Source organism: Macrotis lagotis, chromosome 1 (assembly GCF_037893015.1).
Source record: "Macrotis lagotis isolate mMagLag1 chromosome 1, bilby.v1.9.chrom.fasta, whole genome shotgun sequence".
NCBI lineage: Eukaryota > Metazoa > Chordata > Mammalia > Peramelemorphia > Peramelidae > Macrotis > Macrotis lagotis.
This window is the reverse complement of record NC_133658.1, coordinates 177,551,158-177,578,124: the sequence shown is the minus strand read 5'-3', so window position 1 is coordinate 177,578,124 and position 26,967 is coordinate 177,551,158. Positions and strand designations below refer to the sequence as shown.

The 26,967-nt window shown below is 34.6% G+C and overlaps 1 protein-coding gene across 2 annotated transcripts in view; it reads left to right on the top strand.

The window, feature by feature from the left end:
• The window catches only part of LOC141504437 (serine palmitoyltransferase 3-like), a 134,198-nt gene that overhangs the window by 93,117 nt on the left and 14,114 nt on the right, over positions 1-26,967 (top strand). For both annotated transcript variants that reach the window (XM_074209436.1, XM_074209435.1), the window contains one exon: positions 15,968-16,103. In XM_074209436.1, coding sequence (XP_074065537.1) covers positions 15,968-16,103 — 136 coding nt within the window. The remainder of the gene's footprint in view (positions 1-15,967; positions 16,104-26,967) is intronic.

Genomic DNA, 26,967 nt, shown 5'->3' with positions numbered 1-26,967 from the left:
ATATTGCCCTTTCCTAAATGGTTTCAGATCATTGGCATTTCAGCAATACCTAATATGTAACAGATGGAGTGAGATATGCACTGCTGGCCTGAGAGACTGACATGCACTGTGATTAATAACCTGTTGTGTGTAGTAAATATGTCCTCCACGGTGCTGTGTTTTGATTGGGAGGCCAGCAGTGAACGTATGGCCTCACTACCTTATGCCCATTTCCCTGCAGCACAGATTCAGATTATTTGGCAAACAAACAGTTAATGAGCTAAAATGTAGTGACAAGGGTATAGATAACTGGCTTTGCCTGACATTCATAAAACAACAGCAGTCACTTCTACCTTCCTTCTTTTGCCCCTCTACTTAAAATCACTGTTGCTTCATATCAATTCAAGGCATAGTTTTATATTAATTCAGAGGAAAATTCACCTGATTTTGTCTTTAAGAGCTCAAAGAACTCAAATATTAGCACATCATTGACTTTATGGAGTTAAAAAAAAAGCCTTCACTCTCTCCTTTCTCCTAAAGCTAATATGCCATTTTACAGCATAAGTGATAGATTTTTTTTTCTTTTTCAAGCATAATTCCTCTAGGTGTATAGGTTACAAAAATGGAATAATTCACAGAATCATATCTTGAAGTAGAAGGGACCATCTAATCTTCACTTACAGATTAGAAAACTGTGGCTCAGAAAGGTTAAGTTACTTTGCCCAAAATCAGAGTTAGGAGGTGGCAAGAGACCTTGGTCCTATAATTAAAATTCAGCTCTTCAAATAAAGCATTCTTTCTCCCATATCATAAGCTGAGATATAAAGTATTTGGAATTACACGTTAGTTAAGCTCAGAGAATAGATAAAAATTATTCCATCAACAACTTCCTATAGAATGAAAGGGAAGTCAATATTCCACAGTAGTTTTTGAAGACAATAAGAATATTTTCTCCATCATTAGCTCATTAGCAAAGCAGTAAAGGGCAAAAGTGCAGTTGTGCTCCAAACCCTGGCTGAGCAAAAATAAAATCTGGCCCTGGTTTGGAGAAGTCTGGTTAGGTAACTTGCTATCTCAGCAGGCCCTTAGAAGATGCAGCTGGTGAATATTAAGGCAGGTGGATTTGTGTATTAAAGAATTCAACATGTGCTCTGAATTCAATGGAGCCTAGCTCAAGAGTGTAAATACATCTGAGTGGTGTACCCATCAAAGAGGAAAACACCACTGGTCCCCTGATTGCAGCTTAGAGAAAACTGTGGAGTATTAACAACAATTCCCTAGAATCTCAGGAACAGGCTAGTTTAAAGCTAATGCTACTGGCTAACTTTCTGAAACCCTATATTATTAGCAAAGTAAAAGAATTTATGATGCAAAGAGATTTCTAGACCCTAGATTTTTATATTATATTATAAAGTGTTATATTAAATACTAGATATAATTCTAGAGCATTTCTCCACTTCACAATATAAATGAAATCTCTCCCTATCCATAAAACTCAAATTCTACCCATTTGCCGAATGAAGAAACTGGGCTCAAAGACTAAATCCTTGCCAAAACAGGTAAAATCAGGATGTAGCCCTTCCTTTTCTCTTCCCTCTACTTAGCGCACTGGGCCTTCAAAATACCTAAAGAAGAAAATCAAGCAGAATGTTCCAGTGGAAAACATAAAGTATCAAATACTTACAGCTGAAGAAACTGGAACTCAAAGAGATAACAGTTATTCCTTCCACATTGTGGGCTGGTGATGCCCCTGCAAGCTGGAAAAATTCATGTAAAATTTTTTGGCCCTCCCTTTGTAGCAGAGGAAAAGTTTAAATTTTTTCTTTTATGCGGTATTTACAGTATCTTATTGTAAAATTTGGGATAAGTGTTTGGTCATAGACTCTATGTCATCTGCTGACCTTCACATGTCATCTGTGGCTTCCACAAAATTCCCCCCCAAATTTCCATTTAATTTTTTTATGCCAGCTCTCGATATATCAAAACCATGATGGCAAAAGTCATGATGTGGAAGGGACAACTGTAAGTTGTCCAAGGTCATGCAAGTGGTTTAGGGGTACAGCTGGAATTCAAACTAGAATCCAAATCTTGTTCCATTGCCTTTATACCACAGCTGTTCCCTTTCTGGTGTGGTATTTGGAAGTGTCACCAAACTCTCCTGAAGGCTCTTTTACAAAGCTAGCTTTGTCTGAAATTGTAACTTTGTCTTAAGTAAACTTTTTTTCCTCTCTATAAACTATTACAACAGAACTCCTAGTTGTTTTCCCTGCCTTAAGTCTCTCCCCACTGCAATCTGAACAGTTATAAATTGATGTTCCTGAAATATAGATATGACCTCTCCATTCAGTAATTTTCACTGGCTTCCTATTACCTCCACAGTCAAATATAGACAGCTCTCTGGTTTTCAAAACCATTCCTAATACAGTTCCTTCCTACCTTTATAATCTTCTCATACTTTATTTATTTCCCTCCACATAGTCCTCCTTGCTATTCCTTGCACACTCCACTCTATTACCTGTCTCTGGGTTGATCCCACATACTTATAATTCTTTCCCTCCTTCTCCATACCTCATAATTTCCCTGGCTTCCTTCAAGAATTTGCTAAAGTCTCATCTTCTACAAGAAAGATTTCTTAGTTCTCTTAATCTTGGTGCCTTCCCTCTGAGACTACCCAAAATTTATCCTGTATTTATCTTATTTGTACATAATCGCTTACATTTTGTCTCTCTCATTAAATTGTAAGCTCCAAGGGTAGGAATTGGTTTTTTGCTTTTCTTTTTATGCTAACAATCTGTCACCCTGCAATTACTTAACAACTTGACACTGGGGCAACTATATGGCATGTGGATAGAACACTGACCTGGATATCAAGAGGATGGGAGTTCAAATCCAGCTGCTGACACTTACTAGCTATGTGACCTTGTATAAGGAGAAACCCTGATTGCCTGGCATCCAGAGCCTTCTGCAATCATCCTGATTCATATCTGGCTCCTGGATCCAGATGGTTCTGGAGGAGAAAGTGAGGCTGGTGACTTAGCACAGCACCCTTCACTCAAATCCAATTCATGTGTTTCTCATGGCATCACTTCCCTGATGTCATGATCTTTGTTGGAAATGAAGGAAAAGCATTAACAATTCAACTAACTCTCAGGACCACCAACCCATCACTGACAAATTTCTCCATATGCCATGCCCACAAAACCTTACTTTTGACTGGCAGTTAGATTTGGAAAGAGAATTGAACTGCTCCCCTTTTGAGGGATCAACAGATAACAAAAAAGGTTTAGATCTTCTACCAATATTTTAATAATAGACATGTCAATCAAAATGGAATTGCTTTCTAATAGAATTTCAGGGACCCCAAAATATTTTTGTTGAGGTTTTCATTTTCTTGTTCGAAGCTATAATTTCCTAAAAGGAAACTCCCTCTACCAATTCAGTTTACCAACTGCTCTCCAATTTATAATAGATTTTAGGACACTAAAAGGATCTGTGTCTTAGTCCCACAGCCAGTATGCCACATCGAAGAAGCAGCACCACTTCAACACAGTCTTCTTATCTCTCTATTGTCACTCTAAAATACTCTCTCTCTCTCTCTCTCTCTCTCTCTCAAGCATTTGGAAATAGACAATTCAAAAGCAGAGAAAGGTTGGAGAGAAGTTCTTAAGGGTCATTCCTCAATATCTAACAGTATGTGAAGAGAAAGGCAAGAGGTAGCTCGTGACAGGCAAGTCAAATCACCACTGCCACTTCGACCATTACTCCTGAGATCTGGATAGGTACAATGCAAGATCGTGAATGAAAAGTGTGGGAAATGCACTATTCTTTCACCAGTTTTGCTTTCAATGCCCCACTGGAATATGAGTTTGAGAGCACGAACTCTCTGTTTTTTCCTCTATTTATACTCCTAGTGTTGAGCACATCCTTTTGCATACAGTAAGTGCTTAATAAATGGGTTTTTTCATTCAGTGAGGCAACCCCATTCTTGCACAGTGACGGAGCACTGTGGAGAATTATTTGAAGTTTTTTTTTTAATTTTATCTATTTAAGACAATGGGATTAAATGACTTGCCCAAGGTCACATAGCTAGGAGATTATTAAATATCGGAGGTCAAATTTGAATTTAGGTCCTCCTCACTCTAGGGCCAGTGCTCTATCCACTGTGCAACCTGGCTGTCCCTGAATTACTTAAGTTTTAACCAAGGTCTGTGAAAGTAAGAGACTGACCAGACTATCTCTTAACCCTAGAACTTTAACATCAAAAATGAACTGTGTCTCCAAGAAAATCACTCTTAAAATTTTTAAGTTTTGTTTTGTTGTGTTTTTTCCCAGTCTGCTAAATAAATTTCTCACTTATTAAATAATCCTTAATATTCTAACAGGATTCATTTGCCCCTGAAAGTGTTAAATATGCTCTGTCTGATGTCTGTTTAAAATAACACAAATCAAATTTCTGTCCCCATGTTCAAACTTTTCTCTACATCCTCTCCCCTTCTCCTGCCTTAGACCTTTATAATGATCTGGGGAGGAATTTTTTTCTAAGGAATCCCCATGGAAATAGGAGATAGGCAGAAAAAGAAGGGGAAGAAAGATTATATAGTATTTCACAGACATTTTGATCTCCTATTTGATTTTTATACTAAATGTTTCCTTTTTTAGAATACTGGATTTTTAAAATTGTAAATACAATTTGTAAAAAATATCCCTCAAGTATCAGAGAAAGAACTCTTATTTTCCAAGCAAAGCTATCTCATCATGTATTTTAAATAACCAAATCTGTGTCCAGTAGTATGATAAATAATTTAAGGAGAGAATAGGCAATATAGTAGACTTCTGCATATATTTCAAGAAAACAAATAAAAAAGTCAACTCAAGGCAATCTGGGTATATTCATGTTTCCTCTAATAGACAACCATTATTTTTAAAGCTACAGAAAAATGAATGTGGCACCAGATTGATTACCAAAAGCCATCCTTTTCATTTAATTTTTTTATTAAAATGCTTTTCATTATCATTGAATGTTAAATTGAGAGGAAATGTTCTTTAACTTTTGACAGATCTTGGAGCTTCCACTGTTAATATTTCCTCCTAGACCTTCAGAAATTGACTTGTACCAAACACTTTTGGAAATAGCACAAACCATTGTTTTTATTAGCAACCAAAAAGCTTTGTAGTAGGATGCTTTGTGTTTTGTTTTCCTTCTCCTAGCCCAGCTGGTTTTGTTTTAATAGCACTGAAGAGATGGTTAAAGTGTTTGTGGCCTTTTTTTAACCCAGTAGAAGGAAAAGTTTGGAAATTGAACTGATATGATAGCAATATACAGACTGTCTTCACAGATTGGTTAGCAAAGGATATCTCCTGCTTTCTGTAACAAGGCAGAGATAGGTGAGACTTATTCAAATAACAGATCCTTTTGAAACAGGCAGATCCCAAGATATTTACTCTCAGGCTACAGCATCTATCAGAAGACAAAATGCAATTAAACACTTAAGATCATAGATTTTAGAACTGAAAGTAATCTTAGAGATCATCTAATCCAAAAACCTTCACTTTACAGATAAGGAAACTAAGGTTCCTCTCAGTTACTTAGTGATCAGCTCAAGTCTAAATATCTGAGCTGAGATCATATAACCCACATCCTCTTAACTCAAAATGTAGTGCTCTTTAAAATGTTAATTATATGCTTAGTGATGGTGGAGATGGTGGTAGCAGTATGATGATGATAAGTTTCTGAAAGTCTATGGTATAAATGTACTCCATAGATGCCTTTTCATCCCCAACTTCTCCCTAGCCTAAACCACCATCCCTAAGAGCCCAGTCCTATGACCAAGTACACACTTGCCTTCTTCTGCCTATAGTTTACTCAGCCATAAAAACCACATCTCCAATTAAATATGATCTTAATGGTGATATCATGAGAAAAAAGGAAACAGAATCTACTAAAATGGAAGTTCTCAGAAGTGATAGGGAATAGGACATGGCAACATCAGGAAGATCTCATGCCACTAAAAAGACTTTCTTTGACCTAAATGTTTACCCAAGCATCAAGAATGATCAGTGCTGATAATACATAGCACCATTTAATCATGTACCTCAAAGTACTATATAAGTATGGTGATCTCCATTCAATCTAGATGAGGAAACTTTAATAGGACTAGATGTCTTCCCTAGCTCTCCAAGTCTGGAAATATGTTTTCAATTTTAAAGAGTGAGCAATATAATGATTGAAAAGAACTGTAACTTATCCAACTTCCTGAAAAATCTTTCATAGGAGTCATTTGTAGTAACCTACATAAGAAAACATAATAACCACAAAGTGTTATAAAACCCTGCCTGCTGTACTAGGCTGACTGGTTCAAGGTTAAGAAACAAAGGACAATAACAAAACATACATTCCTTAAAAGAAAATCACACTAGAGGTTAGTATTATGATCTGTTTGGCCATTATTGAATGATAGGAAGTTTAAAAAAAAGGGAAATTAGTCAATGACACAGTTATATTTAGTTTAAGAATGGAGTGGACAGAATGATGCTATTAAGTAGTAGTAGAACAACATAATTGAAAGATGAAAGTGCAAAAATGATACCCCTGAGAAAAAAATTTAGATTATTCCTAATACTTCCATCCCATGAATTCATTATAGCCTTTCAGGGGGAAACATTGAGGAATCATTAGGAAAAGCTTGATGAATCATCTGCTCATTGTGCAAGGGTAATCAACAAAAAGCATAAATAGTGAAGGCAACTGACCCATATGGCAAATATCTCATTGTTAATCCTGTGATTAACTCAGTGTATTAGTTTCAATTATTATATACAAAATACTTATCTCCCCACACATCTTCATTCAAATCTTATCCTGTTTATGGTCTTCACTCTCCTTACCTCCTTAGTCCTTCATTATCCAATATGTATATGTGTATGTATGTATGTTGTGTGTATAGAATTTTTATCATCAAATATTTTACCAAAAAGCAGAAAAGAACATTATTGCCACTTTTGGACTTCCTCTTTTTCAAATGCACTGCCCTTCACAACATGTGCAAGTTTCTAGAGTCACAACATGTTGCAAATGAGTTCTTTTTCAAGAACCACTGAAGTTACATCCACATACCAAAATTCATCCAGATGTTTCTGCACTCTCCAGATTCTTTACTTCTGTCCACCCTGCACATCTGGAATGTTTTTTTTAATTTGTCTGAATCTATTTTTTCCCATGGGGAAGTGGGATGGGATAGAAAAAGAAATGTATAGTTTAAGGGGAACTACAACTGAATCAGTCTCTTTCTTTCAAAGAAAAGTCTTGCATGGTGGGCAAAATGTAAGTCCTATGACAAATGCAAATTGGTTTTGACAATGACCAAAACGCTCTTTTTTTTTAATTCTTGTCTAAATGCAAACCCATTAAGAAAAGGAAAATTCTGTGAGTATAGAATTGTGCCAATAAGGTGGTTCTGGATCACAATATTTTTACTTTCTGGTTCAAAGCAAATTCCTATCTTACACTTCAGAAACCATTCAAATTATATGTACCTGGATAGGTGCTAGATAATGAAAAAAATAAGAATATTGATTAGCAGATAGTCACTCCTAAAAATATATTTTTCCCATTTCTTTGACCAGTACCAATTAGCTTCACTTTGTTTTTGTCACTCTGTAACTAAACCTATATGTGTATGTGTGAATTTTTAAGATTCCAGAATAAACCATATCCAGTTATCTAGATAACAATGCTGGGAAGCATTTGCCAAGAATGTTTTCATTAATCAAGAATGGAAATTAGCGGTTTGAAGATGATCAAATACCATCATAGTTCTATATATAAATGATGCTGACTAGTAATCCAGCAGCTTTATTCCCATGACCCACTAGAAAATCAAGTCTTTGAATTCCAGAAGCAGCATGGTTGAAGGTAGAAGGTCTGAGAGGAAAGGCTATACTGACAATTAGTCCATTAAAAGACAGGTTTGGATATACTGGGTCATCACATTCTATTACCAGAAATCATTGCTGGTGCTTGCCCAGCATTGATGGCGAGCCAATATGGGATATGGGATTGCTGATATGGGAAGAAGAGAAACCAATTCAAAGACCAAGAAACTCTTGCAGTATCAACACCATTATCAATAGTCCTGTTTCCTATAAAATCAGGTCATGGGTTGGAATGGTTCTAGAAAAGGCTATAGTGATAAAATTGTCTTGCACAGTATGTACTTCACTATAAATAAACATAATTGTGCAAGTCACACCACCATTAATTTGATTGGTGTGGTCATCTTCAAAATCTAAGGACAACTGTTATCATCATCATCATCATCATCATCATTATTATTATTATTATTATTATGCTGGTAGTTGAAACACCTGACCACAAACTTTTCATTCCTTTAAAAATAATAAGATGGTAATTACCTACTATTTGCAAAGTACTATGCTCAGTGGATCAGGAGACCATGTAGTAGTAGTGTTCCAGCAGAACATAAGATTCATAACAAGGGAAAGTCTCACTCTTGTGTATGGTCTATAATCCATATATAATAATATTGTTCTAAACTCTCAGCATTTTATTCTACAAGAGATATCACTCAACTTTAGAACACCCAGAGAAGCAAAACAAATATGGCAAGGAAACTTTTAAGCTAAGTCATATGAGAACTAGATAAAGAAAACTGGTATGTTTAACATCAAGAAAAGAGGTCTCACAAGGACCATGATAACTATCTTCAAATACTTAAAGGGTACTAGAAAAAGATATTAATTTTGTTTTTAACAGTTCTAGAGGGTATTAGATAGCACTTCAAAATTTGCAGAGCCCACACACACACACACACACACACACACACACACACACACACACACACACACACACTATTGTTCCTTTTATCAATAAGCAGTACAATTTAGAGAGGCTAACTGATAGAATTTAAACTTAGGTCTTCCTCAATCTCAAATTCAGCACTCTAATGTCATTAAAGTCTCATAAAAACAAAAGATATCACAGGCCAAATTATACTCATATATGAATATTATCCACATAGCCAACAAATGATCATCTAATTTTTATTTGAAGACTTTCATTGAAAAGGAACTCTAGGGGGTGGCTAGGTGGTGCAGTAGATAGAGCACCGACCCTGGAGTCAGGAGTACCTGGGTTCAAATCCATCCTCAGACACTAAATAATTACCTAGCTGAGTGGCCTTGGGCAAGCCACTTAACCCCACTGCCTTGCAAAAACCTTAAAAAAAAAGAAAGAAAAGGAACTCTATCTCCAATGAAAAGAAATTTTTCATTACTTCAAAGTCTGTCTTATCCAACTTCTCAATATACCTTGTTCTGCCTAGTGAAATCCCTTTAAATAGCCTTACCTTCTCTAAGTTAAATATCTCTAGTTGTTTCAACCAATTTTCCATTAACAATGGTCTTGGGGTCCCTCATCCTAGTCACTTTTCTATGAATGTTCTTCAACTTGACAGTATTCTTCTTTTACTACCTAGGCCAACCTACCTTTTGAATATTAATAAACTTTAATAATCCTTTCCAAAACTCTCAGGCCAACTGAATTGATGTTCTCTCTGTTCCTCATACATGGCACTTCAGCTTTCAATCACCATATCTTTGCAATGATTTTCAAAGCATAAATTTCACCCTCTTCCCCTCTGTCTGATTAAACAAACCTCTTCCTTTAATATGCTGCTCAATTACCATCCTTTATATAAAGTTTTTCCTTCCTTCCCATCCTAATTACCACATATTTAACTATGCTTCAGTTATTTTGTGTTTATTCTGTATTATGTAAATATGAATTGTATCCCCAGTAGAAAAGTTCCTCAAGAATAAGGATTACTTAATTCTTTGCATTTATATCCTAATTGTACTGGTACTTGATAGGTGGTTTAAAAATGTGTATTTGAGTGGAATGTGTTGAGTGGAAACAAAAATTAGATACAACATTTAAAGTGTTGTTTGCCTAGGGCAGGTACAATAAAACTATTATCTTTCTCGGACAGTATGTCTCTCTTAAAGCAACTTAAGATCATATTAACTTTTGCGACTGTCAGGCCACACTGCTGATTCATATAGAATTTTCAGTTCACTGAAACACCCAATTTTTTTCAAATAAACTGCTATCTAGCCATACCTTTCCATGTTATACTTATGAAAATGATTTCTAAACCCAAGGGTAGAAAATTATTATTATCTGAAATTTATAATCACTAAATTATATTTTGCTGTGTTCTTCTCCATATCTTAGTCTCTCAAGATCTTTTTTAGATGTCATTCAATATGTTAAATGTCATTTCCAGTTTTGTACTCCCTTCAGATCAAATAAGCATGAATACCTTATGTGCATTTATTCTAGTCACTCAAAAATATTATACAATACAGGATCAAGTATGGATCCATTTAACTGTTTCATCTATGAAAATAAGCCCTGGATTTGAAAGAAATCAGGGGGGTCTTGATTAAGAATCAGGTAAGATTAAATGATTTGGGGGCGGCTAGGTGGCGTAGTAGATAAAACAATGGCCCAGGAGTCAGGAGGACGTGAGTTCAAATTTGACCTCAGATACTCAATAATTACCTAGCTGTGTGACCTTGGACAAGTCACTTAACCCATTGCCTTGAAATACAACAAACAAAAAAAATATTAAATGATTTGATGTTTATGTGGATGTGATCCTTATGGTTATTTGGACTAATAGACAGATGGTGGATATTTCCTAAGAAAACACATGTTTTAGATTTTATTATAGGAAAAAAAGAGAGTAAGGGGGAATACTTAGATAAACATTAGAAATCAGTTTGCAATATTTCATTCCAAGTTTTCAGTGCTATGTATAATCAAGTCAGAGGCCCATTTGAATACTTAACTATGAATTAAATTGATTCTTCTGTATTTGGTCTGGTCTAAAATGGCAATTTCATGAATTTTACTTGGGTAGAGATCTAATTTTCTCAAATGATTCAAACTACATTGTATCAATTCTAAGATATGGTTTACTTCTTTTATGATTCATTCCAATTCTTTTGACATAAAAAAGAGAAGAATATGTCCACACATTACCAAAAAAAAAAGACATAGAGAGCAAGTTTTGACTTTTGTAACTGTTCATTTCTGTTGGTATTAGATTGTCATATATTTTTCAGATCCACTTCTACTATAGACAGATTCAGGGCCTCTCTCCAGAAAATCAGTATAGCTATAATCCACTTGAAGACAAAACAGAGTCTTGAAATCTTTATTCAAATCCCACTACAGAGCAATCACTACTGATTGAGCTTCCTTTAGTGCATGGCCAAGTCAGTCTAGTAACATTTAAGTGCCTAGTTCATAATGCTAAGTGCTGAAGAAAAAAAGAGACAAAAGATTCTCTCAAAAAGCCTATAGTCTAATGTGAGAAACAACACAAAAACAACTATGTACAAGCTAGTTATTTTCAGACTATTTGTCTCATTAAACTATATGCTCCTTGATAGCAGAAAGACTCCCTGCAAAAAGAAGAGATTTTAGCTGGGAACTAAAGAAAGATTACAAAGTAAAGAGAGAAAGTGAGAAAGTTTCAGACATGTGAGACAATCATTGAAAATACCAAAGTCCAGAGATGGAGTATTAGGCTTGGAATAAATGGGAAGGAAGTCGATGTCTCTGCACTGAAGAGTATAGAGTATAGAGTAAGTCAGGGAGTATAAGGTATAATAAGCCTGGAAAGAGGAAGAATTCAGGTAATGGAAGACTTTAAAGACTGGAGTATGTTCTATTTGGTTCTAAACTAAGAAGAATCATTGGAGTTTACTAAACAGATCAGCACCATAATAAAACCTGGGGATTAAGATAATCAATTTGGCAATTGAGTGGAGGATGGACTAGAGTGGGGAAAGATGCAAGACAGGGAGACAAACCAACAAGACTACTGCAAGTCCAGGTGTGAGGTGATGAGGACCTGCATCTTCAGTGTCAGAGAAAAGAAGATATATGTATGTATGTGTATATATATATATATATATATATATACATATATATGTATGTATATATATATATGAGATGTTATGAAAATAGAAATTACAAGACTTGGCAAATGTTTAGATATGGGGGAAGGTGGTGACAGACTAAGAATTTGAGGTTGTTACCTATGTTGTGAGCCTGGGAGGCTGGAAGGATGGTAGTAACCTCCACAGTAACAGGGACATTAGGAAGAGGAGAAGGTTTTGTTTTTTTGGGGGAGGGAGACCATGAGTTCAGTTTCTGTTTGTTTATTTAAGATATCTGCAAAACATTCAGTGAAAGATTTACAAGGTTGCAGGTGAGAGACTGGAGATCAGAAAAGTAGTTAAAACTAGAAAAATAAATCAGTCATCTGCAAAGAATCAGTAAATAATTATTAAGTACATACTATCCACCTAATACTGTGACAAATTCTGGAGAAAGAAAGACAAAAGACTCTCCCGGCTCTCAAGGAGCTCATGGTATAATACAGGAGAGAATATGCAAACATGAGTACAAACAAACTATAAACAGAATACATTAGACCTTATCAATAGAGGAGAAACACTATGATTAAGCGGCAGTGGAAAAGACTTCTTGTAGGATGTGGAATTTTGACTGGGATTTGAAGGAAACCAGGAGGAGGAGGAGATGAAAAGGGAAAAAATTCCAGGCTCCATAGGATTAGATTAGATCACTATGTGAAAAAATATAAGAGGGAAAAGAGATTCCAGCACAAAGCATTGGGGGGAAAACTCACAATTAAGTGGCATCATCCAAAAGTCTGCTGAGGAACAGAACCAATAGAGAGCAATAAAATGAAAATCCAGAGAGAAGAGAAGTCTGTATCAAACAAAAGAGGATGATCAACAGTGCTGAGTTTAGCCAGAAAAAGAAAAGATAGGGGATGACAGCTAATAGGGATAGATGAATCAAGTGAGGACTTTTTTGAGGATAAGAGAGACATGGGCATGTTGGCAGGTAAAAGGAAAGCAGTCAGTAGACAATGAAAGAATAAAAATAAGCAAGAGAGTGATGAAGGTAATCTTCCAGAAAGGAAGAGATAAAATGGGATCACTTGTACATGTAGAAAAGTCTTCCTTAGCACCTCTTCTTGCAAACTAAGGGTGAAAGAGATAATAGGATAAGGCATATTAATGATGCGAAATGAAGAGGAGAGGAAAAGAGGAAGCTCTGAGCAAATGACCTCAATTTTTTAGTGAAATATGAAGCAAGCATCATCACTGAGAACATAAAGAGTTAAGGAATGATGGAATTTGATGTAAATGGAAGGGATGAAAATAGTTTAGAAAAATAGAAAAGCAGGTATAGTAAGTGGGATAACAATTCTATTAGGCATAAAAGGACTGCCTTGTCACAATGAGGATGAAGGTGACGTTGTATAACATAGAGTTGTTGTGGGTCCAGTCAGCATGGTTTTATAATTTTCTTTATCTTTTTTAGCATTAAAATAAGAGCAAAAGCAGCAAAAGATGGTGGGAATAATCCTAGGGTTGAAGCTTGACAATACAGTTTATTTGATAGGACAAGGGAGAAAGAGATTCAAAAAGAGGACAGTGAAGAGCTGATCTGATTCACCACTAGGTTAAGATGAGAAAGAGGAAAATGTAGCTAGTACAGGGGTGATATCCTGGGAAAGATCTGAAGGGTAGAGGTCATACTGATTATAAAGAACAAGGCAGAGGGAAAGGTGGAATGTCAACAAAATGTGGTCAGATAAAGGAATTTCAGACAGAAGTTGAGCATTTGAGGGTGGATAGCAAGATCAAGAATAAGACCATCTCTGTGTGGTGGGTATGTAAAATGAGTGGAGTAAGAAACTAGCAGTTTGGATGTTTGAAGGAGTAAAGTCCCCCAATATGAGGAAAAAATTAGAAGGCTGAAAAACTAAAGAGCTAGGGGCTGGGGAGAGAATTCTAGATGTGAGCATGCTGTGGCATCTAGGTAATCAGAAAGTGGATCAGCAGGTATTTAATCACAGATCATTTAATCACCTAAGCAGTTATCAGTCCAACATTCATTACCCTGAAAATGCAGCTTGTGAAGACTTTTATCTCATGCCCACTGATAAACACAAAAAACAGCTAAATAAAAGGAAAAACAAAATTAAGAGTAGGATATAGAGAGTTAACAATGTTCCATCCCAGGAGAAAGAAATAAGAGGAAACAACCGAGCATTTATCAAATGGCTATGTGTCAGGTGCTGGCTTCTAATCCTTAGAAGGCAGCTTCTATTCCCATTGTACATTTAAGGAAACCGAAGAAGACAGAGGTTAAGTAATTTATCCAGGGGCACACAGCTAGTGAAGCCACATTTGAATTCAGATCTTCCCAACTCCAGACCTAACATTCTTTTCACTGTTATCACCCAGTTGCCTCTAGAAGAAGCATTAAATAGAATCTACTATAGATAAATTCTCACAAGCATAAGATTGGAGGAAAGAGGGGGGGAAGAATCACTATCATCAAGATAAGTTCCTGTATCTCTTCCAAAACGATGATATTTATAATCAGCTTTTTTCAGAATTAATATTTAGTTAGATACACGTCCACTCTGTGATTCTGTTTATATTCCTCTACTCTGGTGGAAATATTCAAGGACATAGTTAAGTTTCCCCTTTTATTAAAAAAATGTATTTCTGTCTTTTGTTTGTATACTACCTAGAGTTCCTTGCTTTCTTCTTCTCACCTCGAAAGTCATCATTTATTTAACAATTATAATGATATTTCTTTAAAATTTTCTTTAAAAAAGAAAGCAGGAGAAAATTCAGCATAATAATAATTTAGTATTTCACGATGTTAATTTCATGATTAAGAGAATAATGCATTGTCACAAGACACTCAAAGAAGATACCAAATTTTTACTTCTGAATTGATGTGCTTTAAAAATAACAAACATTCATTCTTCTCTGGGCCTCTGCTGTGAAATGAGTTGAGATAAGCTCTAAAATACCTTCCAGTTATAAAAGTCTACAATTCATCTACTCTAAGGAAAGATCCTGACTTGACAGATAACTTAAAATTTTCTTTGATTTCTGTTCTCTACTCCCATGAGCAATCAATGGAGCTATCACTAGTTAATATTTTCAGAATAAAGAATAGACTAATGCCTTAGAACACACACACACACACACACACACACACACACACACACACACACACACACACACAGAGTCCTTACCAAGGTATAAATTGCATTCTTCATTCTTTAAACTCTGATATCACCCCTTCTTGCTAAGACAGACCAAAGCTCCCCCTTCAAACCACCCACAAATCTAGCCTTCCTTCAACATGACCCAACACACTCTTAGTCATATCCTATATTTTTTGAATATTGATGAGTAAGAAGCTTCTTTGGGGTCCTGTTAGAATCAGAAATGGATGAAAAAAAGAATTAATCTAGAGATTTTTGGTACATTAGCCAGATTCATCGATAAGTCCTCTTGCTATGGTTTCATAATCTAATGAACAATGTAGAACTTGCTAATAGCATTATTTTGTTCTAGAACAGGAGTGGGGAAACTTTTTTCTGACAAGGTAACATCATTTGTGGGCTATATTTGGTCAAACATTTAATTCACCCCTAAAAAGCTGCTAGATTTATTGAATTTTGAATCAGGCCTTGGCAACACCACACCAATACAGGCTGTCCAGAGGTTCCCTGCCCTTACCCATAGATTCTCCTTCACATGCTGAGGTGAGCAGGCATCTCTTTCTTACTGCATCTTCATCCAGATGAAACAGAAGAAGCCCCTGTGGTGGCAAGTATACTTTCCTTCCAAGAGTGCCTCCATGACAGGCTAGCCAAAATTATGCCCTAGCCCTAGGGATAGTAAAACCAAATTTTGCCTCACTCCTAATGATAGGCTAAGCCCACAAAATACTGATATATTCCAAACTAATGAGATTTTTGTTTCCTTTTCCTGACAACAAACCCTATCAATGTTAATTCAATAAACTGATTTCATACCTTTCTATTTCTAGGAATACAAAGAATCCAGCAACTTGCAAAAAACACAAAATACTTCAGAAATAAACTGAATGAAATGGGTTTCATTCTTTATGGCAATCAAGATTCACCTGTTATTCCCCTGCTCCTTTATTTACCAAGTAAAGTAGCGTAAGTATGAGTTTCTTTCAAGATAATATGTAAATGCTGAAATATCATAAAATAATGCTTTGCCTCTATAGTACTTAAATGAAATCATATAAATTCATGTTACTCTATGTAAAAACAACCAAAAGTCAATGATTAATTCCTGATAATCTGTTCAATACCAGTCATTCCAAAAAGAGAAGTAACACTACACTGGAGGTCTTTGCCAAAAGCTCTAATATCCATCTGTCTACAATTTTAAAACCTATGTAACCTTGATTAAGTATTTTAAGACGTAACATATATTAAGAATGAATTATTGTGAGCTAATCTATGAAGCCAATTAGACAAGTGTGATTAAGAACATTGAGATGAATATCTACAGATAGAAACAGGAATAATATTAGCATGGAAGCATACTATAGACTACCTGGACTAAAAGAAGAAGAAAGATAGAACTTCAGAAACTCATAAGGCTGAAACCGAGACCTGTTACAAAGAGTTTTTAAAATTCTTTGGACTTTTAAAGTTACAAAGTTTTTGCCTATTTATAAATTATTCTCCTGACACTACTCACATCTTCCTGTAACATTTCCTACAGGGCTTTTCAGTTTCCTCCATGTCATGAGTTATTATGGCATAATAGTATTCTATTACATCCATATACTCTAATTTATTTACCCATTACCAGATCAATGGTAACCCATTAGTATTCAGTGTTTGACTTCTACAAAAACTGTTACTATATTTTCATAGATATGGGTCCTTTTCCTCTTCTCTTGTAATATTTGGAATTTATGACTACTGGTGGTCAAATTGGGTCAAAAGTCACAGTTTAGTTACTTTTAAAAATTATTTCAAATTGCTTTCCAGAATGGCTGAATCAATTCACAGCTCTACCAATAGTATGTGTACCTATTTTCATTTTTTTAACTACCAGTGATTTGAACCACTTTTTTTATGTGATTGTTCATAGTTTGGATTTCTTTCTATGTAATTGCCTATAATCATTTAACCATTTATCCATGAAGGAAAGGATCTAATTCTCATAAATTGTCAACAATCATTTTTTGTATATTTTGGATATATTTGAATTTTTATGAAATTTTCTGTTTGTCTCTTAATTTTAACCTCAAATAAGGGCAGCTAGGTGGCACAGTGGATAGAGTACTGGCCCTGGAGTCAGGAGGACCTGAGTTCAAATGTGACCTTAGACACAATAATTGCCTAGCTGTGTGACCTTAGGCAAGTCACTTAACCCCATTGCCTTAAATAAGTTAAGAAAAAATTTTAGCCCCAAATGTTTGATCTGTTATTGTTTGTGCAATCTGCTATTTTTGTGCAATAGATGGAAATATGTATAATATATATATATATATATATATATATATATATATATGACATTGTGACTATGTTTAAAAACCATATGAATTGTTGGACCCAAAGAAGAATTTTTTTTTTGCTTTTTTATGTTAGTTGTGAAGAAGGTGTCTAGAGGAATGCTCCAACAGTCTTCATTTATAAATTAATTTATATGTATTAATGCATACATACAAACATATATGTATAACCCTATTATACTTTACACTTTTCTCAAAGTCTTGGATAAAGGCACAAATGAAAATACGCAAAACAGATGATGAAGTAGGAATTGGGGGTGGGGTAGGGAGAGAAGTAATAAGATTAGTGATAGGGAGTCCAGCTAAAATAGGAGAGTAGCAGGAACTGATCTAACTGAGCTCCCCCCCCCCCCACAGAAAGTGCAATAAACTGAATCCTGATAAAGAAATTTAAAAAAAGTCACAATGACTCATTTATTCAGCCCAGATGGACACCAGGATAAAATCAGGCTATGATAAAGGGAGGATGGTTTCAGAGAAACCTGGATAAACATGTGAACTGACATAGAGTGAATAGAGTCAGAAGAATAATTTATGCAATGAAAGCAATATACTAAAGGCAAACAACTTTGAAAAAATGAGAACTCTTATTAGCAAAATATTAACATAATGCCAAAGGACTAATGATGAAAGAGGTAAAGCATTCAGCAAAGAATCAAGTATTATTTTTTGGACATAGCTAATGTGCACATTTGTTTTGCTAGACTATTCAAACTTATTTGTTTTTTTGTTTAGTTCTCAACTGGGGAGGGGGCTCAGGGAACATTGTGAGAGGTTGATTTTATCTGATTGAATTATATCATAATTTGTTCAGTCATTCCCCAATTGATGGGCATCAATTTCCAACTCTCTGCTACCACAAAAAGAACTACAATAAAGATTTTTTATACATATGAGTCTTTTCACCCTTTTAATGATCTTTTTAGATATAGACCTAGTAATGTTGTTGCTCAATCAAAGCATTAATCTTTTTTTTTCCTTTAGGCAGTGTTCCAAATTGCTCTCCAGTATGTTTAGATCAGTTCACAACTCTAGCAATTGTGTTTTAGTGTCTTGGTTTTCTCACATCATCTCCAAAACTGATCATTTTCCTTTTTTGTCATTTTAGCCATTTAGCCATCTATAGGTACCTCAAACTTATTTTAATTTGTATTTCTCTAATCATCAATCATTTAGAGCAATTTTCATATGACTATAGATAGCTTATAGATAGCTTTAATTTCTTTATCTGAAAAGATATAGGGTATTCATAAAACAGAAATTCCCTCCATTGATAGATACATAGATACAGATGTATCTATGATAGATACATATTTATACTGAAACAGATTTTTTTTTAAGAATTACCTAGGGGGATGGGGCAGCTAGGGATGCAGTGGATAGAGCACAAGCCCTGGAGTCAGGATTACCCGAGTTCAAATTTGACTTCAGACACTTAATAATTAACTAGCTGTGTGGCCTTGGGCAAGCCACTTGACCCCATTGCCTTGCAAAAACTTAAAAATTAAATAATTAAAAAAGAATTTCTTAGGAGTATAAAGAGACATAAATGACATAGCAGCACAGTATGTATCAGAAACAGAACTAAAACCTATGATTTCCTGAAAGTAAGGCCAGGTAACTGAATCATAATTAGAATTCAGATCTCCTTGAATCTAAATTCAGTCACCTATCACTGGATTAGGGTCAGCAAACTATCCAGCCCAGGAGCTAAGAATGAATGATTTTTATATTTTTTAAATACAATAAAATTTAAAAATATAAAAACCATTCTTTTTTAATGTTTTTGCAAGGCAAATGGGGTCAAGTGGCTTGCTCAAGGCAACACAGCTAGGTAATTATTAAGTGTCTGAGACCAGATTTGAACCCAGGTTCTCCTGACTCCAGGGCCGGTGCTTTATACACTGCACCACCTAGCCACCCCTTAAAAACCATTCAGAATGGAAAAAAGGAGGTGAAAAAAAGCAACTTCTAAAAATTTAGAGTTAGTCAAAAGTAGAATTCTCATCAAGAATATTTTAGCTGAGAATTGTCATAAATATCAAAGAAGCATGGTCCTGATTGATAGCACAACTATATGAATTCACAACTGATTAAATGTTTGTATCTGAAGAGTATTGATTAACAGATCAAATTGGAGATAGGCCTATCGTTGCTATACTATAATTCTCTGTCTTAAGACAGATATTTAATTAATAAGTTCAATTCACCTAATATTTACTAAGTGTTTACCATGTGCAATGTACTATTATAGGTATTTGGGATATAAGTAAGATTTGGAATATGAAGATTAAAAAAGAGAAATGTTTACCAAATTAGGAGATGGCACAAAACAGGAAGGAGGAGTAGATTAAATATCAAATATCAAAAATATGTTGTCTGATTAGAACAATGGACCTTAACTTAAAAGATAAAATTTCATAGGGAAAAAAATACAACTTTGGTCTTAATAAATCATTGGCATGATGTATAGGAAGAAGGAAACCTGATTTCACAATAATTCACATGAAAAAGATACATTAACCTAAAGGTTGACTCATTAAGAGCCAAAAGCATGACATGACTACTGGAAGAAGTAAAAGTAATCTTAGTCTGCATTACTAGAAGCACAGTTTCCAAAACAAAGGAAGAATTCATTCTTGATAAAGCACCGGCCCTGGAGTCAGGAGTCCCTAGGTTCAAATCCGGTCTCAGACACTTAATAATTACCTAGCTGTGTGGCCTTGGGCAAGCCACTTAACCCCATTGTCTTGCAAAAAAAAAAAACCCTAAAAATAAAAAAAGAGAGAATTAATTCCAATTCAGTTCTAGAAATTACAAATTTCCTATGGGCAAAGCACTATGCACAGTCCCAAACCTTAAATAGATGAAAATCTATTATTAGGGGGAGGATGTGTATATATATGTATATATGTTATACATATATATATACACACACACACACACACACACACACACGCGCACACACACACAAATGGAATAAGAAAAAGGAATCAGAGTCATATAAATGTTCTAAGAAGGTCAAATGACAAAAGATTACACAACTAACCCTGTCTCACCATATTTTCCAGAACCTACTACCCTCATAGCAATAAGCATTGTATTACATGTATACTTATTAAAATTGCAGCAAGAAGAAAAAAATGATGGAAAAAATTTCTAACAATTAACCTTCTATTCTATCATTCTCTCAACCTCACAGTACCCACAAATATCAATTATTCTAACCCTTCTTTAGCACATTTTGAATAAGATGAAGTCTAATACTCTTTCCACAGCAGTAATCCAGAAACCAAGTCTGAGACTTTCCCCATACTTTCATCTTGGGAATCTCTTTATCAATGGATTCTTTCAAGGATTATTTTACCTTCTTCCTCTGGGACATTAGGGCAGTTTTCCATGATAATTTTCTGCATGATATTGTCCAGGCTCTTTTTTTGATTCTGTATTTCAGGTAGACTAATAATTTGAAAATTATTTCTTCTGACTCTATTTACCAGGTCAGTCATTCTTCCTAAAAGGCATTTCTTAGTTTCTTCTGTTTTTTCAGCCTTTTGGTTTTATTTCATGGAATCTTGGTGTCTCACAGAGTCATTCATTTCCATTTGTCCAATGCTAATTGGATAAATATTTAGAGGATAAAAAGGAGTCAAAATGCGTGAAATACCTCTGAGATAATCTACAAAAAATGCACCCAAGACTTATTTACTTATATAAACTGATAAAAGCAATAAAGAAATAAAGGAAGCCAATTGGAGAGTCATGGTTCATAGACTTCAACAAAATAACAAAAAAACTAACAAAATTAATTTATACACTTAAGGTTATATTGATCATAATCATGTCATTTCACCCTTCCCTATGCTTTACAATTCCTAGACCTATTCTTTAGCTTCACCAAACTTCTAATTCTCCATTCCTCCGAGGATACCACTGATACATGGGCTATATTCTTTTCCATTCTGATAAATTGGTTATATTCCCATCAGTAGCATCAAACTCAAAGAGAAATAAAAACCACTAACTGTGCAAGGGGCAACACTCAGAAAACCATGAAGTAATAAAGTAACATTATCTTCTAGTGTGTGTGTGTGTGTGTGTGTGTGTATTAAATATTTGCCAATTACATTTTAATTGGTCGGGGCTACAATAAGGAGTATCATAGCCCTGGAAACCTTGAATTTGACATCTCTACAGTATTCACTAAATTTGAGTCTGTTATTCCCTTTTCCTTTTGCTGAAGTATTACTCCCACGATTCACCTTCTTTACTCCTATTCGCAAGTTACTGAATGTAGTTAGGGGGGAAAAAACCCAACTACTCTTATATTGTTTTGTGAACTCTCAAGTAGGCTCTCATTGGAAGGCAATGTTTTATAACTCCCTAATCAATTCACTATTCCACTAACCAAGGTAACTATTCCAAACCATTTCCTCCTTCATCAAGACTACTATGGGGGCAGCTAGGTTCCATAGTGGCTAGAGCACCAACCCTGGAGTCAGGAGTACCTGAGTTCAAATCCGGCCTCAGACACTTAATAATTACCTAGCTGTGTGACCTTGGGCAAGCCACTTAAACCCATTGCCTTGCAAAAATCTAAAAAAAAAAAGACTATGTATTCCCCTCCCCTGTCCTCTCAAATGAAGCTCTCAAATTTCAACAAAAAATTGAGGCTATCTTCCAAATAACTCAGATGTCTTCCCTTACCATCTCCTTCAACTTAGTCTCACATGAAGATGTAGTCCTACATGTAACATGATTACCTGCCTCATGCACGTTTAATCCCATTTCATCCCTTCTTGTCCAAAGTACTATACTCTCTATCAGTCCTACTCTCACTAATCTTTTATCTCTTCCTACCTAATGGCTATTTATTTCCCTGCTACCTCCCCACCCTTAAAAATAAAACTTCAGTTGATCCAACCAGCCCCTTATCTCAGCATTGATCCTTTTCTCACCTGAAATTTTTTTGAGAAAACTTCAAAAAAGTTCCTACTTACATAATGAATCAATACAGTCATATGTTTGCTGAATACCAGGACAGAGTTTCATTCCTTTGGTGAAAATAAATGACATGAAGACATTGTAAATGACCTTTGATTATCAAAGATAGGTGGCCTGAGATAATTAGCGAAGTCATTTATACTATAGAATTAAAATCATTTTATTTCATGTATAATTATTGAGCTCTCATCCTGTATAATTCTGTGGGTCACCCTTCTATGCAATTCAGAAAAAGTATCAATAACTTTTTATTACAGCTTCATTCCAAATATAAAGATTAATTCTCTGTTCTTACTTCAATAGCATGGCTGTGAAATTTTTGTTGACCTTAAAAATGCTCTTTGTTACTTTGCTTGATAAATCCCTATTTGAAATTTGCAGTACAAAACACTAAAATTCTGGGGAAAAAAAAGAATGAATTTGTGGCATTCCTCTTCCATCTGGTTCAAGCCTTCTTTCTGAATTATGACAAAGGTTTCTGTAGAGCTGTCAGGCTCCAAGCCTAAAAAAACAGACTTAGCAACTTTTTAATGCTAAGAACAGGTCTGAAGCATTTTTCTCTCATCTGGGTGGATTCATTCAGGTATTAAAGGTGCCAAATGGGATTTACTAGGCCTAACAAGAAAAGATTCACTTTTCAAGTTTATATCCTATAGTCTAATGTCTGTCATTTGTATATAAATATGCAGGAATCTGTCCAAATTTTAAGGCTTTTCATTCCAGAATCTCTGTTGCTGCTAAAAAGGATAAAGTCTGATAATCTGACCCACATGGAAATATAAAAAAAAAAAACCCATAACAAGTTCTATTAGAAAGGGGATTTGTCTTAGAAACATGAAATGACTTGGGATTTTGGTTTTGTATTGCTTATAAACTAGTAATTTCACCTAATCTCAGCTTCCTCATCTATAAAAAATGGAAACATTTGTGCTTCCTATATCAAAAGACTAGTGTTTTATACATTTAAAAAAAAATACTATTTAAATGAGAGCTGCTATAAAAAGAATTTGTCTAGCCTTTGTGATCATTATCAAATTGACCTTCCCCCCCCACAGACAAACTTTTTTTGGTTATTTTGTGCATATGTGTGAATAATTCCACCTTATCTCATTTGGTTAACTTGTCCCTGAAGTATCTTTATTGATTTACTCTTCTAAGTGTATTAATTACTTTTGGAAACTTCCCACTAATTAGGCATTCTTAAAGTCCTTAAAAGGAGACTGACTACTCCTCACAGAATGCTAGGGGTTTTAATAATACTATTATTCATAGGGCAGCTGGGTGTCACAGAGGAGAACCTGAGTTCAAATCCAGACTCAGACACTTATTACCTAACTGTGGGATCTTTTAGCCTTGCAAAAACTAAAAAAAAAAAAATAGTTATTCATAAACTTCTATCAGCATACTTCTCATTGATAAATTTTAGCTAATGACTCAGTTTTTACAAAAGATATTTATTAAACTGGTATAATAAGAATACCTTAGGCATTTTCTTCCCTAAATATATACAACATTTGAGAGAAGAGTGGAATCACACTTAAAATACAAGAGTAGTGATGTATGTATTTAGAGAATATATATGGCAAGTTCTTTTCTTCCTTCATGGAGTCCTCCTTCAGTTCTTATGTCTAACCCTTTGCTGGGCTTTGAGGATTAGTAACTTTCTACATTCCTCAGTCATGAAGGGTCCCAATCTCTGAGTCTGTCACTGCCCTCAAAACGTCTTTCTCCATCTATCTGCAGATGTTTCTACTATTGAAGACTACAGTTAACTGTTACCAGTGAAACCTATAAAAGTCCCTCTCCAAATTCGCAAGATCACTGCCTGGTCCTAGCTGTCTCCAATTTACTGCTCAGGAAAGGAGACATAAAAGGGAGATGTCCTTATCCCAGATATAAACTTGCAAAGGCAAAACATATTTTCAAGGCAACCAAGTAGCCAGCCAGGAGACTGAGCAACTGCTCTTCCTTGGAAGGCAACTCAATTTTTCAAAGCCAAAAATCAGAGAGCAATGAAGGAGTCATCTCTTTAACTGTGTACTCATTTCTAGACTAATAACCTGAATTGTGAGGTTTTCCAGATTTGTAGCTAATCAGAAGATTTTTATCATCACAAAGTACAAAACCCTACACATTATGTCTTTGAATGAAAACAAGTAGGGATTATCTAAGAGGGCTTCAAGAACTCTTTCTTATATTACAGTCCACCCATGATAAACATATGTATAAGTTTAGACATGTGTGCACATATGTATATACATGGATGCGCATGGGCATATACATGTGTGTATATACATATATGTATATACATGTGTTTATATATGTGTATATGTATGTATGTATGTATATATGCATATATATGTGTGTGTGTGTATATATATATATATATATATATATATATATATATATATATATATATATATACTTGGTTGGTTATGTTTCTAGTAAAGGAAATAAGATCCCTGAACATAGAATGGAAATTGAATTGAGTGACACTTTAAACTGCATAATCTATGTGTTTCAAACTATTGTAGCATTTGCTGACTACTAAAGATATCATGGAGAAGCAAATACACAAAGATGTGTTAGGTAGTTTTAATATATGGACAGCTGAGTGGTAGAACCAACAGAGCACTGGACTTGCAATTGGTATGACTTGGGTTCAAATTTAGCCTACCACACTGATGAGGTCTGTGACCCTGGACAAGTTATTAGACTTCTGTCAGTCTTTACTTTTGTAAAGTGGGGATGATAATTGTACATACCTCCCAGGATTGTTGTTAGGATCAAATGAAAGACTGGTAAAGTATGCAGCATAATGTCTGGCACACCGTAGTCACTATATAAATGACAGCTATCATTATCATCATCATCATCATTATTATTATAAGTGCTTTGAATTAGTTATTTCTAGTTATTGATAATTTTTTATAATTCAATGGATCTGTTGACTTTCTTGCTTCTGTGCAGTTCACAATCTACCCACCCCTTCACATCGTTTAATATTTTTGTCCATGTCTTCCTTAGATGCTCTTTCCTGAAGGTCTTCCTTTAGCTATTCTAACATCACAGAGATTTCACAGGACATTCAAGGCTTTCCATCTCTTATGTTTTCACTATTGCTAAAGGACTGCTTTAACCTTTTTCTCCCCAGTACTCCATACCCAGTATCTGATATACAATGGTCTTTGAATGACTAACAAAGCTACATTACAAAATACCCCCCCCATCCAAAATGCACTGGCAGCTCAGGTGTCTCCCTCAGATCTTCTCAGTTCTTAATTATTTTGTATTAACATGTTGTAATTGCAAGAGAAAAGTTTGAGGGCAAGGTTATTTCATTTCTGTCTTTATAGTCCACCAAACATGGTACCTGGAAAGAGAAAGTACTTGACAAATGTTTACTAAACTGAATTAAGTTTAACTTAAACAGTCCACACTTCCTTTTCTGATCAAACATTTTCTAACATAACATTTCATAACATAAAAATCAAAACTGTAGGTGATCCAAAAAGCAATAGAAAGAGTAGGTATAAACATCCTAAATAAATATATTTTATAATAAGCTATTACACAAAATATTATAAAAGATAACCAGGTGATATATGAGAAGAGAAATGTACCAACACTTATATTTAAAGGAAAAAAACACTAAAAATCACAAGCATGGAAAGGTTTCTTTTGTAATATACTGAAGAGTATAAAACTCAACTGAAAGTCAGTATTATCTGAAATGATGAAATACTAGACTTGCTGCTTGTGCTACTTTTTGATATAATTCTAAAAAATATATGTATGGAAACAAAGTAAGAGAACAAAATCAAAGGTTTAAAAATTAAGAAAGAGAAGACAAAATCGGATGTTAATTGACTCAGAAAATCCCAAAGAATTGGCACTAAAAAAAATTAGTCTCTTCAGCAAAGCAGTAGAATAAATCATAAATCCACAAAACTATTAGCATTTCTACACAATACCCCCCAAAATGAAAAAAGCAGAAAGTTCTAAAAAAGAGTTCATTTGAAATAATTACAAAATTCATAAAATAGTTCTGAGTTAACCCACAGCTGGGCAACAGATTTGAAGTTTATTACAAAGAAAACTTGAAAGTACTCAAATAAAGAAGTTCATTGTTAATGGTTAGGTTGCTGCAAAATAACAAAAATGATAACTACAAAAATTAATTTACACATTTAGTGCTCTACCAAACCAGCATGGAATTACTCTATAGAACTAGACAAAAAAAAAACAAATACAAAATTTATTTAGAGAAACAAATCGTCTAGGAACTCAAGAGAAATAATGGAAAAAAATAACTAAATGTGCATTACCATATTTCAATCTATATTATAAAACATCAATCTTCAAAACTATTTTTTGGTTAATGGATGAAAATGTAAAATAGTGGAATAAACTAAATAAGCAACATTCAGAAGCAAATGAATATGAATACATTATTCATTAAATCAAAATAATACAAACTAGTA